Below are 17,879 nucleotides of genomic sequence, written 5' to 3' on the forward strand. Positions count from 1 at the left end.
TTCAGTATCTCAGAGTTAAGGTAAAGTCAAGGAGGTTAGAACTCTGGAAGGCAGGTAAATTCATGAGAAAGAGGATTAAAAAAAAAATGGATTCACTTGACTTCTAATCTGGCCTCCCAGGAACAAAATATCAGCAGGAAAAGTTGCCTTTCTGTCCAGACCAGTTGCCCACTGGGAATGCAGTGCTCTGAGGTGGGAGTAACAATGGAAACAGTGCCTAATGAGCAGACACAGAGCTGTAAATATCTCCTCTGCTGCAGAGCTTCAGCATGTGAAACCTTGGATGGCCACAACACGGTTGTTATTTCTGGGTTCCTAAGTCTGGCTGGGGGACCCATGCCTCTTTGCTTCCTGCTGTCCTGTCTGGGAACAGAGCTGCGGTCTCGAGCATCAACCATCCGGGGAGGAATTCAGACCTCCACATGGAGACTTTCATCTTAGAGACCCCAACCAGGTGAGCCTGAGAGCTCAGCAGGTACTTCAGGAAAGGAGCAGAGAGAATGGAAGCTGAGAACTTTGACCTGAGGTCACCTGAGACTAGGTACACTCATTTATAATTAATTTACGTAGTGTGTTCAAAAGAGAAGTGTCCATAGGACCCAGCAATACAGGCATCGTTGTTGACGATACATGGTGGGAATGGAAGTCCAGTTGGATGAGACGGGGGAAGGAGTGGGCAACCTAAAGTGATTCCAGAGAAATTAGAACATGTCCAAGGAGTTTTGCAGCTAAGGGGAGCAGGAAATCAGAGTATTTGACTGTTTAGAATGTGGTGGTTTTGTACATGTTCTGTATTTATAGAAAGACCCAGACCCATGCAGGTAACTATTCCCTTGCGACAGCAGTTCCTGAGATACACATTTCTCAGAACCTTCTCTCACACTGAGTATTCACATGGAAAAGTGTATTTCATATGCAACAAGGGGTAGGCTAAGTAGCTTTTCTTGTAATACTTCATGACCAAAAAGTGTGTAAAACGATGGAGGCATTTGTGAAAAGCAGAGAAAACGCACCCAAATCTGTTCAATGGTGAAAATAACTCATTTACTCACAGGAAGGAACAGTGCTATAAGCTTCCTACATGTGGTGACCAATGCTGTATCCACCCTAGGAGGATGGGTACTGCTGTCCCCACTCTCTGAGTGAGGATATTCCCATTTGGAATGGATTGATTGTCTCTCCCAAGTTCCAACATTGTATATGTGGTAGATCTGATGTTCAAAACCTGGTTTTCTGATTCAAAAATTTGGCACTTAAAATCATTCAGAAAAGTCTTTTATTATTTCATCTTTAAAAATCCCCTTCTAATGTCCTACATTGTGTCCTACAGTGTGTATTTTCTATTGTAAATTGCAGGTTTATTCCCTTTGCACATTTTTCTAGAGGGATATTCAATCAGTAAAATGTCTGACATCATAAAAAGACCACTATTTTCTTGTTTAGATACACTGTTATTTTTCTGCTTTGTTAATAATTCTGGGAAGCAAGGGCATGTGGCAGGGGCTGGAAGGCTGCCAGAACCGGGGAAGCTTTCTGCTCATCACAGTCTCTCAGGAATCCCTTCAGGTTATTAGATCTCTGTGACCTCTCATGTCCATTTCTTTCCTGCATTTGATGAACCTCCTTTTTTTTTGAAGATTTTATTTATTTATTTGACAGAGAGAGAGACAGCAAGAGAGGGAACACAAGCAGGGGGAATGGGAGAGGGAGAAGCAGGCTTCCCACCAAGCAGGGAGCTTGATGTGGGGCTGGATCCCAGGACCCTGGGATCATGACCTGAGTGGAAGGCAGACGCTTGACGACTGAACCACCCAAGCGCCCCACTAACTGACATTTAAAGAAAAACTTAAGAAAAGAAAATAAATAAATAAATAAATGAAGCCCATATAATTCAACACTTTTATGCTTTTTTTTTTTTTCTTTCCTTGTAGTCACCACCACCACATGGAAGGAGACAATGACACAGGAATTTCAGAGTTTCTTCTTCTGGGATTATCAGAGGAACCAGAATTACAGAACATCATATTTGGGCTTTTCCTCTGCATGTACCTAATCACTGTGCTTGGGAACCTGCTCATCATCCTGGCCGTCAGCTCAGACTCCCATCTCCACACCCCCATGTACTTCTTCCTCGCCAGCCTGTCCTTTGCAGACATCTGCTTCACCTCCACCACCATCCCCAAGATGCTGTGGAACATCCAGACTCAGAGCCAAGTCATCACCTATGCCGGCTGCCTCACACAGATGTACTTTTTCATACTCTTTGGAGGTTGGGATGACTTTCTCCTGACTGTGATGGCCTATGACCGCTTCGTGGCCATCTGTCACCCCCTGCACTACACGGTCATCATGAACCCTCGGCTCTGTGGACTGCTGGTTCTGGTGTCCTGGGTCATCAGTGTTCTCAATTCCTTGTTACAGAGTTTAACGGTGTTGCGGCTGTCCTTCCGTACAAAGGTGGAAATCCCCCATTTTTTCTGTGAATTCAATCAAGTAGTTGGGCAGGCCTGTTCCGACACCTTCCTTAATGATATGGTTATGTATTTCGGGATTGTGCTCCTTGGTGGCTCTCCCCTGGCTGGGATTCTTTATTCCTACTCGAAGATTGTTTCCTCCATACGTAGGATATCCTCAGCTCAGGGCAAGTATAAAGCATTTTCCACCTGTGCATCTCACCTCTCCGTTGTCTCCTTGTTTTATTGTACAATTCTAGGAGTGTACCTTAGCTCTGCTGCTCCCCAGAGCTCCCACTCAAGTGCAGTAGCCTCGGTGATGTACACGGTGGTCACGCCCATCCTGAACCCCTTCATCTACAGCCTGAGGAACAGAGACATAAAGAGGGCTCTGAAAAGAATCACTGGGGTTCCAGTGATGTAAGGGGCCATCGTCCTGGGGCTGAAGAAGTGCCCATGTTTGAAGGGCTCACAGACTCAGAGCCAGGAACTGCTATTCTTTGATCAGTCTGTGGAAATAGAATCTGCTCCTTGTATATATTTTCTGGAATTTCCGTTCGTTTGAATTCAACTTCTCCATGCATTTGCTTAACTCACTTTATTAAGCTTCTGCTCTGTCTGATACACAGACAGTGTTCCCCTCTCTAGATTTTCATATGTCCCCATTGTTTTCCCAAGCCTTGGATCACAGGTCCCTGGAAATTTCTACATCTTACATGGGGCAAGTTGGATTTCTTAAAAATAATTTCTTTTTAAACCACTTAATATTGTGCCAAGTAAATTTTCTCTAGAATTCCTAAAAAATAATTATGGTTGTATTCTTCATATGGAAGAAACTACACTTGGCCAAGAGCCCTTCACATAACTTTACTGTAGAGGAGAATACAAAACAGCAGTTTTTACCTTGAGACTGTCAGTCTTTTTACATCACACCTTCACTCCTCTTCCTAATAATGTGGTCTCTAATCTTGTTCTGTTTAGGTCTCAGGCTACTGACAGGGGTGCTCTGACTAGGAAAGCCTGGACACTCCCCTGCACCCCTGTACTTGTGGACATTCCCACAGATGCTTCCCTCACCAGAGCTTCTGCTGTGGCTGCACCTGCCCTTGGGTTCTTATTGTGAATGCAAGACACAGCTCAGCATCACTCATCAGAGAACTCTAACAAGATGAGGTTTATTACCAAAGGTTCTTGTAGAGATAACCAAAAGGTCTAGGGGGCCCATTATTGGGATCCATGGACAGAGTGGCTAGGGGTTCCTAGGTTCACTCTATATTGACTAGTTTAAAACATAAGAGTGAAATTCTGGCCAGGAAAGGGAAGGCATGGTCACTCATGTGTCAGTATCCAGTTTACCCAGGGCTTTCTGAGGAGGTTCTTCATGGCTGGGGCAGCCTGAGTGCTTATCTGGTAATAGTGTCACACACCTGACAATGTGTTTATTCAGCATGGTTGTCTCTGAAATGGAAGCTTCGGAAATCAAAAGCTTAAAGTCAGGGACTTTCTCTACAAACATGTTCCTGTGCTTTAAAACTAGTTTCTTGTTTTATTCTATTATTCAACTATTTATTCTATTATATTCCAGAATGCCTACCATAGTCACTATTAAACACTGATGAGTAAAAATATATCTCCGGTGGAAGTCTACATGGGAAGAAAATTTGAATAAATAGATTGACCTGATATTTTCTTAGTTTCTCTGATGACCACAAGTATGAGGATGAATTTTCTTTGGGTAAATCCAAGTAGTGGGATCCATGGATCATAGGGTAGTTCTATTTTCAATTGTTTGAGCCCCTCCACTCTGTGTCCCAAGTGGCTGCACCAGTTTGCATTCCCACCAACTGTGCAAGAGGGTTCCCCTTTCTCCACATCTTTGCCAACATCAGTTGTTTCCTCTGTAGTTAATTTTATCCATTCTGACAGGTATCAGTTGATATCTCATTGTGAATTTGATTTGTGTTTCCCTGCTCATGAGTGCCATTGACCATCTTTTCATGGGTCTGTTGATCATCTGGATGTCTTCTTTGGAGAAATGTGTATTCATGTTTCTTGTCATTTTTAATTGAATTACCATTAATTTTTTTGGTATACTTTTTTATATAGTTTGGATATTAATCCCTTATTGGATAGATCATTTGCAAATATCTTTTACCACTCAGTAGTTGTCTTTTAGTTTTGTTGACTGTTTCCTTTGCTGTGCAGAAGATTTTTATTCAATGTAGCCATCTACAACACAGACGGACTTAGAGGGTATAATAATAAGAGAAATCAGTCAGTCAAAGAAAGACTGATACCATATGATTTCACCCATATGTGGAATTTAGGACACAAAACAAACCATGAAAAAAAGAGACAAGCAAAAATCTAGACTCTTCAATATTGGGAAAAAAGTGGTGGTTGCCAGAGGGGAGGTGGGTGGAGGTTGGGTGAAATATGTGCTGAGGATTAAGAATACACTTATTGTTATGAACACTGAGTAATGTATAGAATTGCTGAATCACTATATTGTACACATGAAACTAATATGACTATGTACGTTAATTATACTGGAATTAAAAGATAAAAAAATAAGAACTACAAGCGTGCAACATTTCAAACCAACCATTTTGTTAATAATCAAAATATTTATTTTTTATGCTGTGCATCTATTTATTGAAGCAGAGATGTTTGGTGTCCACAACTGAGGGGGTTTATTCATTGAGGTGACGGATTGCTTAGTGCACCTGTTTTATCACAGATTTGTTTTCCTATTTCCACTTGAAAACTTCTAATGCTACCTGCTAATATGACTCTCTTATTTTTCGATGAAATAACTCCCTTTTCCTAAAATTTTCCTAAAATGCAGCGAAGGAACAACATCGGTATCATCCATTTCGTATCTCCTTCCTGCTCAGAAATCCCATCCACTTGCATGAGCAGAGGATGCTTCACACAAGAGCTGGATGTCCTTCTGGTCCTGTGGTTCAGGGTCAGCAGTTCTACACAACAAGCATGTCCTTCAAATATTCCCAGTTACCTGGAAGGTGGCCCACACCCAGTCACTGCTCATAAAGTCATTGGAAGGAAACTTGAATAACAGAATGACTAATTGCTCTCCTTAATGTCAGATCGTATGCCACAGACAAAAAACAGTGCACGCTAATTGCCTCATGTCTGTTCGCTTGGATTATTGTGTCAGTCAGCTATTGCTGTATAACAGGCTGTCCTTGTCAAATGGGATATCATAATACCTTTAAAATCAAATGGAATTATATGCTAGGGAGTGTTTCTGAACTCTGCTGGCTCCTCATGGATCTAGAATCAGGTGTGAATCTCTACATGGTGTTTCAAACCCTCATCCATGGTGTTGTGTGTGGTTGTGTGCTCTTCTGTCTCAGCCAATTCATGGGCTCTTATTACTACATTTCCATATGTAGGTTAATCTATTCACAGAATAAATTGGGTTATCATGTGAATTACTTAAATTTAATTCCATTGTTCGTATATCCATATTAACACTTGGCTTTCTTCCCCATTGGAAGTGCTATCTCGCACCCTTCTTAAGTGAGACTCAGCTCCCCGTGCTCTAGATCCTACCCGTAGCCATGCACCATTAGATTTTTTTCCACAGAATAAATCATTGGTGTACAATTATACACAATAACTTGTATATGTAAAGGGTACACTTTGGAGAATTAAAGGACCTGTACAAAGGTGAAGAGTATATAGTGCAAGTTGTATGTATAATTTAGGAGTGTACATAAGTTGTTTTTCTTTAAAATTATTTATTGTTATGTTAATCACCATACATTACATCATTAGTTTTTGATGTAGTGTTCCATGATTCATTGTTTGTGCATAACACCCAGTGCTCCATGCAGAACGTGCCCTCTTTAAAACCCATCACCAGGTTAACCTATCCCCGCACCCCATTCCCCTCTAAAACCCCCAGTTTATTTTTCAGAGTCCATCATCTCTCCTTGACTGTGTTCACCCTCCGAATTACCCCCCTTCATTCTTCCCTCCTGCTATCTTTTTTTTTTTCTTAACATATATTGCATTATTTGTTTCAGAGGTACACATCGGTGATATCAACAGCCTTGCACAATTCACAGCGCTTATCATAGCACATACCCTCCCCAGTGTCTATCACCCAGCCACCCCATCCTTCCCACACCCCACCATTCCAAAACCCTCAGTTTGTTTCCTGAGATTAAGATTTCCTCATATCAGTGAGCTCATATGATACAGGTCTTTCTCTGATTGACATATTTCACTCAGCATAACAGCCTCCAGTTCCATCCATGTCATTGCAAATGGCAAGATCTCATTCCTTTCATGGCTGCATAATATTCCATTGTGTTTATATACCACTTCTTCTTTATCCATTCATCTGTCGATGGACATCTTGGCTCTTTCTACAGTTTGGCTATTGTGGACATTGCTGCTATAATCATCGGGGGGCACATACCCCTTTGGATCCCTACATTTGTATCTTTGTGGTAAATACCCAGTAGTGCATTGCTGGATTGTATGGTAGCTCTATTTCCAACTGTTTGAGGAACCTCCATACTGTTTTCCAGAGGGGTTGCACCAGCTTGCATTCCTACCAACAGTGTAGGAGGGTTCCCCTTTCTCCGCATCCCCACCAACATCTGTCGTTTCCTGACTTGTTAATTTTAGCCATTCTGACTGGTGTGAGGTGGTATCTCATGGAGGTTTTGATTTGGATTTCCCTTGTGCTGAGTGATGTTGAATACTTTTTCATGTGTCTATTGGACATCTGGATGTCTTCTTTGGAAAAATGTCTGTTCATGTCTTCTGCCCATTTCTTGATTGGGTTATTTGTTCTTTGAGTGTTGAGTTTGATAAGTTCTTTATAGATTTTGGATACTAGCCCTTTATCTGATAGTCATTTGCAAATATTTTCTCCCATTCTGTGGGTTGTCTTTTGATGTTGTGGACTGTTTCTTTTGCTGTGCAAAAGCTTTTTATCTTGATGAAATCCCATTCATTTTTGCCCTAGCTTCACTTGCCTTTGGTGATGTTTCTAGGAAGAAGTTGCTGCGGCTGAGGTTGAGGACGTTGCTACCTGTGTTCTCCTTTAGGATTTTGATGGACTCCTCTCTCACGTTTAGGTCTTTCAACCATTTGGAGTCTATTTTCATGTGTGGTGTAAGGAAATGGTCCAGTTTCATTCTTCAGCATGTGGCTGTCCAATTTTCCCAACACCATTTGTTGAAGAGACTTTTTTCCATTGGACATTCTTTCCTGCTTTGTCAAAGAGTAGTTGACTATAGAGCTGAGGTTCCATTTCTGGGCTCTCGATTCTGTTCCATTGATCTATGTGTCTGTTTTTGTGCCAGTACCATACTGTCTTGATGATGACAGCTTTGTAATAGAGCCAGAAGTCGGGAATTGTGATGCCGCCAGCTTTGTTTTCTTTTTCAAGATTCCTCTGGCTATTTGGGGTCTTTTCTGGTTCCATACAAATTTTAGGATTATTTGTTCCATTTCTTTGAAAAAAGTGGATGGTATTTTGATGGGGATTGCATTGAATGTGTAGATTGCTCTAGGTAGCGTTGACATCTTCACAATGTTTTTTCTTCCAATCCATGAGCATGGAACGTTTTTCCATTTCTTTGTGTCTTCTTCAATTTCTTTCCTGAGTATTTTATAGTTTTCTGAGTACAGATCCTTTGCCTCTTTGGTTAGATTTATTCCTAGGTATCTTATGGTTGTGGGTGCAATTGTAAATGGCATCAACTCTTTAATTTGTCTCTCTTCTGTCTTGTTGTTGATGTATAGGAATCCAACTGATTTCTGTGCATTGATTTTATATCCTGCCACTTTACTGAATTCCTGAGTTCTAGCAGTTTTGGGGTGCAGTCTTTTGGGTTTTCCACATAAAGTATCATATTATCTGCAAAGAGTGAGAGTTTGACCACCTCTTTGCGGATTTGGATGCCTTTGATTTCTTTTTGTTGTCTGATTGCTGTGGCTAGGACTTCTAATACTATGTTGAATAGCAGTGGTGAGAGTAGACATCCCTGCCACGTTCCTGACCTTAGGGAGAAAGCTCTCAGTTTTTCCCCATTGAGAATGATATTCGCTGTAGATTTTTCATAGATGGGTTTTATGATATTGAGGTATGTACCTTCTATCCCTATACTCTGAAGAGTTTTGATCAAGAAAGGATGCTGTACTTTGTCAAATGCTTTTTCTGCATCTATTGAGAGGATCATATGATTCTTGTTCTTTCTTTTGTTAATACATTGTATCACGTTGATTGATTTGCGGATGTTGAACCAACCTTGCAGCCCAGGGATAAATCCCACTTGGTCGTGGTGAATAATCCTTTTAATGTACTGTTGGATCTTATTGGCTAGTATTTTGGTGAGAATTTTTGCGTCCATGTTCATCAAGGATATTGGTCTGTAATTCTCCTTTTTGATGGGGTCTTTGTGTGGTTTTGGGATCAAGGTAATGCTGCCCTCATAAAATGAGTTTGGAAGTTTTCCTTCCATTTCTATTTTTTGGAACAGTTTCAGGAGAATGGGTATTAATTCTTCTTGAAATGTTTGGTAGAATTCCCCTGGGAAGCTATCTGGCCCTGGGCTTTTGTTTCTTGGGAGATTTTTGATGACTGCTTCAATTTCCTTAGTGTTTATAGGTCTGTTCAGGTATTCTATTTCTCGTGGTTCAGTTTTGGTAGTTGATACATCTCTAGGAATTCATCCATTTCTTCCAGGTTATCTAATTTGCTGGCATAGAGTTGCTCAAATATGTTCTTATAATTGTTTGTATTTCTTTGGTGTTGGTTGTATGTCTCCTCTTTCATTTATGATTTTGTTGATTTGGGTCATTTCTCTTTTCTTTTTGATAAGTTTGGCCAGTGGTTTCTCAATCTTATAATTCTTTCAAAGAACCAGCTCCTAGTTTCGTTGATCTGTTCTACTGTTCTTTTGGTTTCTAGTTCATTGATTTCTGCTCTGATCTTTATGATTTCTCTTCTCCTGCTGGGTTTAGGCTTTATTGGCTGTTTTTTCTCTAGCTCCTTTAGGTGTAGGGTTAGGTTGTGTATTTGAGAGCTTTCTTGTTTCTTGAGAAAGGCTTGTATTGCTATATACTTTCCTCTCAGGACTGCCCTTGCTGCATCCCAAAGATTTTGAAGAGTTGCGTTTCCACTTTCATTGGTTTCCATGAATTTTTAAAATTCTTCTTTAATTTCCTGGTTGACCCATTCAATCTTTAGTAGGATGCTCTTTAGCCTCCATGTATTTGAGTTCCTTCTGGCTTTCCTCTTGTGATTGAGTTCTAGTTTCAAAGCATTGTGGTCTGAAAATATGCAGGGAAAGATCCCAATCTTTTGGTACCAGTTGAGAACTGATTTGTGACCTAGGATGTGATCTATTCTGGAAAATGTGACATGGGCACTAGAGAAGAATGTGTATTCCGTTGCTTTGGGATGGAATGTTCTGAATATGTCTGTGAAGTCCATTTGGTCCAGTGTGTCATTTAAAGTCTTTATTTCCTTGTTGATCTTTTGCTTAGATGATCTGTCCATTTCAGTGAGGGGGGGTGTTAAAGTCCCCCACTATTATTGTTTTGTTGTCAATGTGTTTCTTTGCTTTTGTTATTGATTGCCTTATATAATTGGCTGCTCCCATGTTCGGGGCATAGATATTTACAATTGTTTGATCTTCTTGGTGGATAGTCCCTTTCAGTAGGATAGAGTGTCCTTCCTTTTCTCTTATTGCAGTCTTTGTTTTAAATCTAATTTGTCTGAAGAAGAATTGCCGCCCCAGCTTTCTTTTGGTGTCCATTACCATGGTAAATGGTTTTCCACCCCCTCACTTTCAATGTGGGGGTGTCTTTGGGTCTAAAATGAGTCTCTTGCAGACAGCATGTGGATGGGTCTTGTTTTTTAATCCAATCTGATAGCCTGTGTCTTTTGATTGGGCATTTAGCCCTTTTACATTCAGGGTAACTATTGAAAGATATGAATTTAGTGTCATTGTTTTGCCTCTAAGGTGACTGTTACTACATATTGTCTGTGTTCCTTTCTGGTCTATGCTGCTTTTAGGCTGTCTCTTTGCTTAGAGGACCCCTTTCAATATTTCTTGGAGGGCTGGTTTCGTGGTTTCAAATTCCTTTAGTTTTTGTTTGTCCTGGAAGCTTTTTATCTCTCCTTCTATTTTCAATGACAGCCTAGGTGGATATAGTATTCTTGGCTGCATATTTTTCTCTTTTAGTGCTCTGAAGATATCATGTCAATCTTTTCTGGCCTGCCAGTTCTCTGTGGAGAAGTCTGTTGCCAATCTAATGTTTCTACCATTATAGGTTACATATCTCTTATCCTGAGCTGCTTCCAGGAATTTCTGTTTGTCTCTGAGATTCGTAAGTTTTACTATTAGATGTCGGGGTGTTGACCTATTTTTATTGATTTTGAGAGGGGTTCTCTGTGCCTCCTGGATTTTGATGCCTGTTTCCTTCCCCACATTAGGGAAGTTCTCCACTATAATTTGCTCCATTATACCTTCTGCCTCTCTCTCTCTTTCTTCTTCTTCTGGGATCCCAATTATTCTAATGTCATATCGTCTTATCATATCGCTTATCTCTCGAATTCTTCCCTCGTGATCCAGTCGTTGTTTATCTCTCTTTTTCTCAGCTTCTTTATTTTCCATCATTTGGTCTTCTATATCGCTGATTCTCTCTTCTGCCTCATTTATCCTAGCAGTTAGTGCCCCCATTTTTGATCGCACCTCATGAATAGCCTTTTTGATTTCGACTTGGTTAGATTTTACTTCTTTTATTTCTCCAGAAAGGGTGTCTCTAATAATTTCCACGCTTTTTTCAAGCCCAGCTAGTATCTTTAAAGTCATGATTCTGAACTCTAGGTCTGACATCGCACTGATGTCCGTATTGAGTAGGTCCCTGGCAGACGGTACTACCTCTTGTTCTTTTTGTTGAGGTGATTTTTTTCGTCTTGTCCTTTTGTCCAGAGGAGAATAGATGAATGAGAGAACAAAATGCTAACACGTTAACAACGTCCCCAGAAAATATACTCTAAACAAATCAGAAAAGACCTGAAACCAGGGGAAAAGAAAGGGATAGAAAGAAAAAAGAAAGAGGAAAAAAAAAGAAAAAGAAAAAGAGAAAAACAAACAAAACCACAACAATACAAAAAAAACAGAATATGCTCAAATATGATCAGGCTGGCGCATAGATTAGTGCCACACACTAGATTTTGGGTGTATTTTGGTCTGTTAGAAAAACGTGCCTCCTAAAATTTTAAAGAAAGACTTATATATGTACAAAATAAGGGTTGATATGATGAAGGGATGGCATATGACTGTAAAGATGAAAAGTATAAAACATTTTTAAAAAGGAATTGATAAGAAGATGTTTGAAAAAAGAAAGAAGAGGATTTGAAAAAAAGGAAAGAAAGAAAGAAAAAAAAGGGGAGAGAATGTGATCAGGCAGGAGACTAGAACAAATCCATACACTAGAGATTCAGGGTATATTTTGATCTGTTAGAAGAAACTGTATCTCAAAATTTTAAAAAGAGAACAACTAATATATATGCCAAAAACAAGGGTAACTACTATGAAGGGAAAGAATAGGACTCTAAAAATGAAAAATAAAATTTTTTTTAAAAAAAGGGTTTGATAAGATGTTGGTTGAAAAAGGGAAAAAGAAAAAATCGAATAAAAAAACAGGTAAAAAATTAACTTTGAAAGACTAAAGAATCATGGTAAAAAAAGTCATGAATTATATGTGCGGTATTCCCCTAGCGCTGAAGCTCTGCCGTTCTCTTTGATCGGTAAACTTGGTCTTGGATGGCTGTCTTGCTGATCCTCTGGGGGAGGGGCCTGTTGGCCGTGGTTCCCACCCGTCTTTGCTGGAGGCGGAATTGCCCCACCCATGTTGGTCCGGGCTAAGTAATCTGCTCAGGTTTGGAGCTTTTGTTCCCTGCAATCTTTCCGTTCGGCTTTGGAGGATGAGAGTGAAATGGCGTCCTCCCAATCTCCGCCCCAGAGGAAATGAGAACTCAGGGCCCTGCTCCTCAGTGCGCCCCCAGAGAAAAGCAGTCACTCCCATCTCCCCGGTCTCCGGCCGCACTCCGTGCTCACCCGGCCTGTGACCAAGCGTTTCTATCTCTCGCACCCGACCCTGTGTGGAGTCTCCAAACCCAGCAGATCCCTGCGGTGCGCTCCCGCGCCGCTCCTCCCAGGGGAGGAAGGGGAGTCTCCCTGGCTCTGCCGCTTGTTGGGTCCCTGCTGGAGGAACAGTGGCCGGAATGGGCTGCAGATCGCAGTTTATGGCCACCCTGAGCTGAGAGCCCGCGCCTCAGCTCCGTCTCTGCAGCCGGCTTCCCCGCTCCAATACCTGGGAGCTCTGGCGCACTCAGGCACCCCTGGTCTTTCTGTGACCCCGAGGGTCCTGAGACCACACTGTCCCGCGAGGGTTCCACCCCCCGCTTAGCCACTGGAGTGACGTCCCTCAGCGGAGCTGACTTCTAAAAGTTCCGATTTTGTGCTCCGCGGCTCTATCACTTGCCAGAAGCGGCCCACAGAGGCCCCTCTTCCGCCGTCTATCCTCTCGAATATCGCCTCGGATTCACTTCTCCGCACGTCCTACCTTCCAGTAAGTGGTCGCTTCTCTGTTCAGAGAGTCGTTGCTATACTTTTCTTCGATCTCCTGTTGTTTTCGTAGGTGTTCAGAATGGTTTGATCCCTATCCAGCTGAATTCCTGAGACCAGACGAAATCCAGGTCTCCTACTCCTCCTCCATCTTGCTCCGCCCTCCTAAATGTCATTTTATATATGGATATATGGATAAAGAAGATGTTGTGTAAGAAGAGACCCCGAATAGCCAGAGGAATGTTGAAAAAGAAAAGCAAAGCTGGCGGCATCACAATTCCGGACTTCCAACTCTATTACAAAGCTGTCATCATCAAGACAGTATGGTACTGGCACAAAAACAGACACATAGATCAATGGAACAGAATCGAGAGCCCAGAAATGGACCCTCAACTCTATGGTCAACTCATCTTTGACAAAGCAGGAAAGAATGTCCAATGGCAAAAAGACAGTCTCTTCAACAAATGGTGTTGGGAAAATTGGACAGCCACATGCAGAAGAATGAAACTGGACCATTTCCTTACACCGCACACAAAAATAGACTCCAAATGGTTGAAAGACCTAAACGTGAGACAGGAGTCCATCAAAATCCTAAAGGAGAACACAGGTAGCAACCTCTTCGACCTCAGCTGCAGCAACTTCTTCCTAGAAACATCGCCAAAAGCAAGGGAAGCCAGGGCAAAAATGCACTATTGGGATTTCATCAAGATAAAAAGCTTTTGCACAGCAAGAAACAGTCCACAAAACCAAAAGACAACTGACAGAATGGGAGAAGATATCTGCAAATGACATATCACATAAAGGGCTAGTATCCAAAATCTATAAAGAACTTATCCAACTCAACACCCAAAGAACAAATAATCCAATCAAGAAATGGGCAGAAGACATGAACAGACATTTTTCCAAAGAAGACATCCAAATGGCCACAGACACACGAAAAAGTGCTCAACATCGCTCAGCATCAGGGAAATCCAAATCAAAACCTCCATGAGATACTACCTCACACCCGTCAGAATGGCTAAAATTAACAAGTCAGGAAACGACAGATGCTGGCGGGGATGTGGAGAAAGGGACACCCTCCTACACTGCTGGTGGGAATGCAAGCTGGTGCAGCCACTTTGGAAAACAGTATGGAGGTTCCTCAAAAAGTTGAAAATAGAGCTACCATATGATCCAGCAATTGCACTACTGGGTATTTACCACAAAGATACAAATGTAGGGATCGAAGGGGTACGTGCACCCCAATGTTTATAGCAACAATGTCCACTATAGCCAAACTGTGGAATGAGCCAAGATGTCCATTGACAGATGAGTGGATAAAGAAGAAGTGGTATATATACACAATGGAATATTATGCAGCCATCAAACGGGATGAGATCTTGCCATTTGCAACGACGTGGATGGAACTGGAGGGTGTTATGCTGAGTGAAATAAGTCAATCAGAGAAAGACATGTATCCTATGACCTCATTGATATGAGGAATTCTTAATCTCAGGAAACAAACTGAGGGTTGCTGAGTGGTGGGGGGTGGGAGGGATGGGGTGGCTGGGTGATAGACATTGGGGAGGGTATGTGCTATGGTGAGCGCTGTGAATTGTGCAAGACTGTTGAATCACAGATCTGTAGTTCTGAAACAAATAATGCAAGATATGTTAAGATAAAAAAAAAGAAGAAAAAGATAGCAGGAGGGGAAGAATGAAGGGGAGTAAGTCGGAGGGGGAGAGGAACCATGAGAGATGATGGACTCTGAAAAACAAACTGAGGGTTCTAGAGGGGAGGGGAGTGGGGGGATGGGTTAGCCTGGTGATGGGTATTAAGGAGGGCACGTTCTGCGTGGAGCACTGGGTGTTATGCACAAGCAATGAATCATGGAACACTACATCAAGAACTAATGATGTAATGTATGGTGATTAACATAACAACAAAAAATTTTTTTAAAAAAGATGTGGTGTATATTTCCATATATATGTATGCATATGGATATATACATATATCCATTGGTTGTTTCCATCTGTAGAACATTGTATATAATGCTGCAAATAAACATACAGATGCATGCATCTTTTCCAATTAATGTTTTTGTTTTCCTTGGGTAAACATCCAGAAGTGCAAATACAGGATCACATGTTAACTCTGGTTTTAATTATTACTGTATTCCACAGTGGCTTCACCAACATGCATATTCACCAACAGTACACAGTGTTTGCCAATTTCTCCAACCCTAGCTGATATTTCATCTGAATGTTAGTTGATTGGGAACTCCGTTCAATCTCCCACCTTAATTCTCCCTTGCTACAAACAATAACATGAGCATAGGTCCTGGGGATTAGGTTGCGCACATATTTGGGAGGCCCTTATTCTGCTTTTCAAAAAGTTTTTTTCAGAAGTGTTTTAATATGTGTCACTGGAGGAACAGCATATAAAAGAAACAAACACAGAATTTACACAGTCTCTAGAATGAGTGAATACCCTGTTCCTTCAAAATTACAAGCAATGATGATTATTGGTGCAGAATACATAAAACTATCTACACCTAACACACGATCATAGCTTTGCTAATCAAACAGTGGTCCACAGACCAGGACCCTAACATCAGCATCACCTGGGAGCTTGCTCGAAATGCAGAGTCTGGGCTACATAGGACAGTGATCAGATTCTGCGTTTGTAATGGGATCTGTGTGGATTCATGGACACCTTGTAGACAATAGGAAGTTGAAGAAGTGTTGGTCTAGAAAAAGATTTTCTCATTTGTTCTCTTTGACATTTGGGACAGCGTAATTCTATTTTTGGAGGCTCCTATCTCGTGGATGTAGGTGTTCAGAGCATCAGACATTACCAGACATCCTCAGGCGAAAATTCATTTCTGGTTGAGAACCACTGCCCCAGAGCTTGAGAACTAGAAGCATCCTGAGAGAATCACATTCACGGCCCAACACGTAGTCAAACATTAACTTGGGGGCATATCTCTAGATGTCACCAAGCACCATTTCTGCATGGAGAATGGAGTTAAGAAATATACTTCCTCAAGGATAATATGTTTGCCAAAATAAAATCAAACAATCCCTATAAGTCACTCAGTACAGGTGATAGCTCTCACAAAGACCTAGGTATATCACTTAGAACTAACAAACATTTTATAACAAGAGTCAAGTGACAGTTTTTAACTTGAGATGAAGTAAGAAATTCCTAATTGTAATGACAAATGTGTCTTGAAGCGTGTGTAGTGGCCAAGGTTTATTATCAGAGGAACTTACTTCTCTGCCTTATTGAAAAGAAGAACAGTCTGGAGACAGCAGGGTTGGGTCTCCACCATGTCTCAATGCTTTGAAGATAGAGAAACCTAATCCAAGTGGGTTCCTGGGTCGTAGACTTGGAGAAAATTATACGCCGGAGCTGAGAGAAGGTGCTAGGAGATTCACACATCAGGAAGAGGGCAAGTTCAGAGAAAGAGAGTGAAAAAAAAAAAACTGGATTCACAACTTCTAAATGGGTCTCTTGGGAACAGAGGTTCATTAGAAAAAATTCCTTTGTGTGCAAAACAGTTTTCCACTTGGGAACCATGCTGGAGTCACAAGAGGGAAGTGTGCCTAATGAGCAGACACAGGGAGTTGTAAATACGTCCTTATCTCTAGTCTGTCACCCTGTACAACCTTGGACAGGAAGGGCCATGGTTTTTCTCTCTTTGTTCTGAGTCCTAATTCTGGCTGGGGGCTGATGCTTTACTCTTTCCTGCTGCCATCAACTGAGGACAGAGCTTTACCCCTATCATCTGCTGTCCAGGGAGGAATTCAGACTTCCACACTTCCACAAGGACGTCTTCCTGCCAGACACCCCAGCAGGTGAGTGCAACATCCCAGTGGACAGTGGATGACACGGTCAGAGAGAATGGAAACCAAGAACATTGACCCCTCATCACCTGAGAGCCAATTCAACTCAACTCAAAATGAGTGATCACTGTGTTTCTTTGTTTGCTTGATTAAATAATTAATGTATTTATTCAGTGCTAATATCAATTCCACAGAGTGACTGCTACTCACACTTTTGATGGTCTTTCATGTTCTTTATCATTAAATTGCTATTATAGCAATGCTGGAAAAAGTAGTTTGAGATTGTTACACTCAATGTGTGGTTCTAATTGGGTATGATTTTGTCCCCTGGGGGGGTCACTGATCACTGTTTGGAGCCAGCTTTGCCTGTCACAGTGGAGAGGGGTGCGTGGAGGACAGGAATGTCTAAACACCGTACAATGCACAGGATACACCCCACCCCAGGGCAGGATCTGGCCAGAATGTCCATGTGCAGAGACAGAGAAACCCTGAGTTAAAGAATATCAGTATTTGGAACCCAGCTGCCTTCAGGTTCTGCCTTCAACCTTGTAACACTTACTTTCCTGCCAGCAAATTCAGAGTAACCCCTTGGCCACCAGTTTAAAAGTTCCAACCACAAACAATGTAACAGCTCTGTAAGTTTGTTCCCCTGGCTGCTGGGTGAAAGAGACATTTCTTGTTGTTTTCTTAAACTATCCCTGTTTTAGCAAACTATGTATTTGATGACCTTTCTGATTGGTTTTTATTTTTCTATGACCATAAGTTACCCAGCTCCTTCTTTTTTTTTAATTTCAGTTTTCAGCATTTCAGGCGATTTCCTTAAACAATTGTTTCTCAATTAACTTTCAGAACATATTTTGACCATAAAACTTTAAAATTTAATTAAAATGTATCTATCTCCTTACTTCTGATTTTCTTACCTTATTAAGATGAATTTGGCCACCTGTAAATTTTATATGTAGTTTTCTTGA

The 17,879-nt window shown here is 41.3% G+C and overlaps 1 protein-coding gene across 1 annotated transcript; it reads left to right on the plus strand.

Annotated features, from left to right (window-relative positions):
* The first annotated feature begins 345 nt into the window (after nt 1-345).
* LOC113912210 (olfactory receptor 7A17-like) lies at nt 346-2,877 on the plus strand. The gene is made up of 2 exons (XM_035724367.1): nt 346-454; nt 1,932-2,877. Exons 1-2 carry the CDS (start codon nt 423-425, stop codon nt 2,875-2,877), a joined length of 978 nt encoding a protein of 325 aa, XP_035580260.1. The 5' UTR covers nt 346-422.
* The last annotated feature ends 15,002 nt before the right edge of the window (nt 2,878-17,879 follow it).

Source organism: Zalophus californianus, chromosome 1 (genome assembly GCF_009762305.2).
Source record: "Zalophus californianus isolate mZalCal1 chromosome 1, mZalCal1.pri.v2, whole genome shotgun sequence".
Classification (NCBI taxonomy): Eukaryota; Metazoa; Chordata; class Mammalia; order Carnivora; family Otariidae; genus Zalophus; species Zalophus californianus.

Coding starts and splice junctions, on each gene's coding strand:
- LOC113912210 (XM_035724367.1), top strand. CDS start 423: ATGGAGACTTTCATCTTAGAGACCCCAACCAG. Junction 455..1,931: donor ATCTTAGAGACCCCAACCAG/GTGAGCCTGAGA, acceptor CTTTCCTTGTAG/TCACCACCACCACATGGAAG.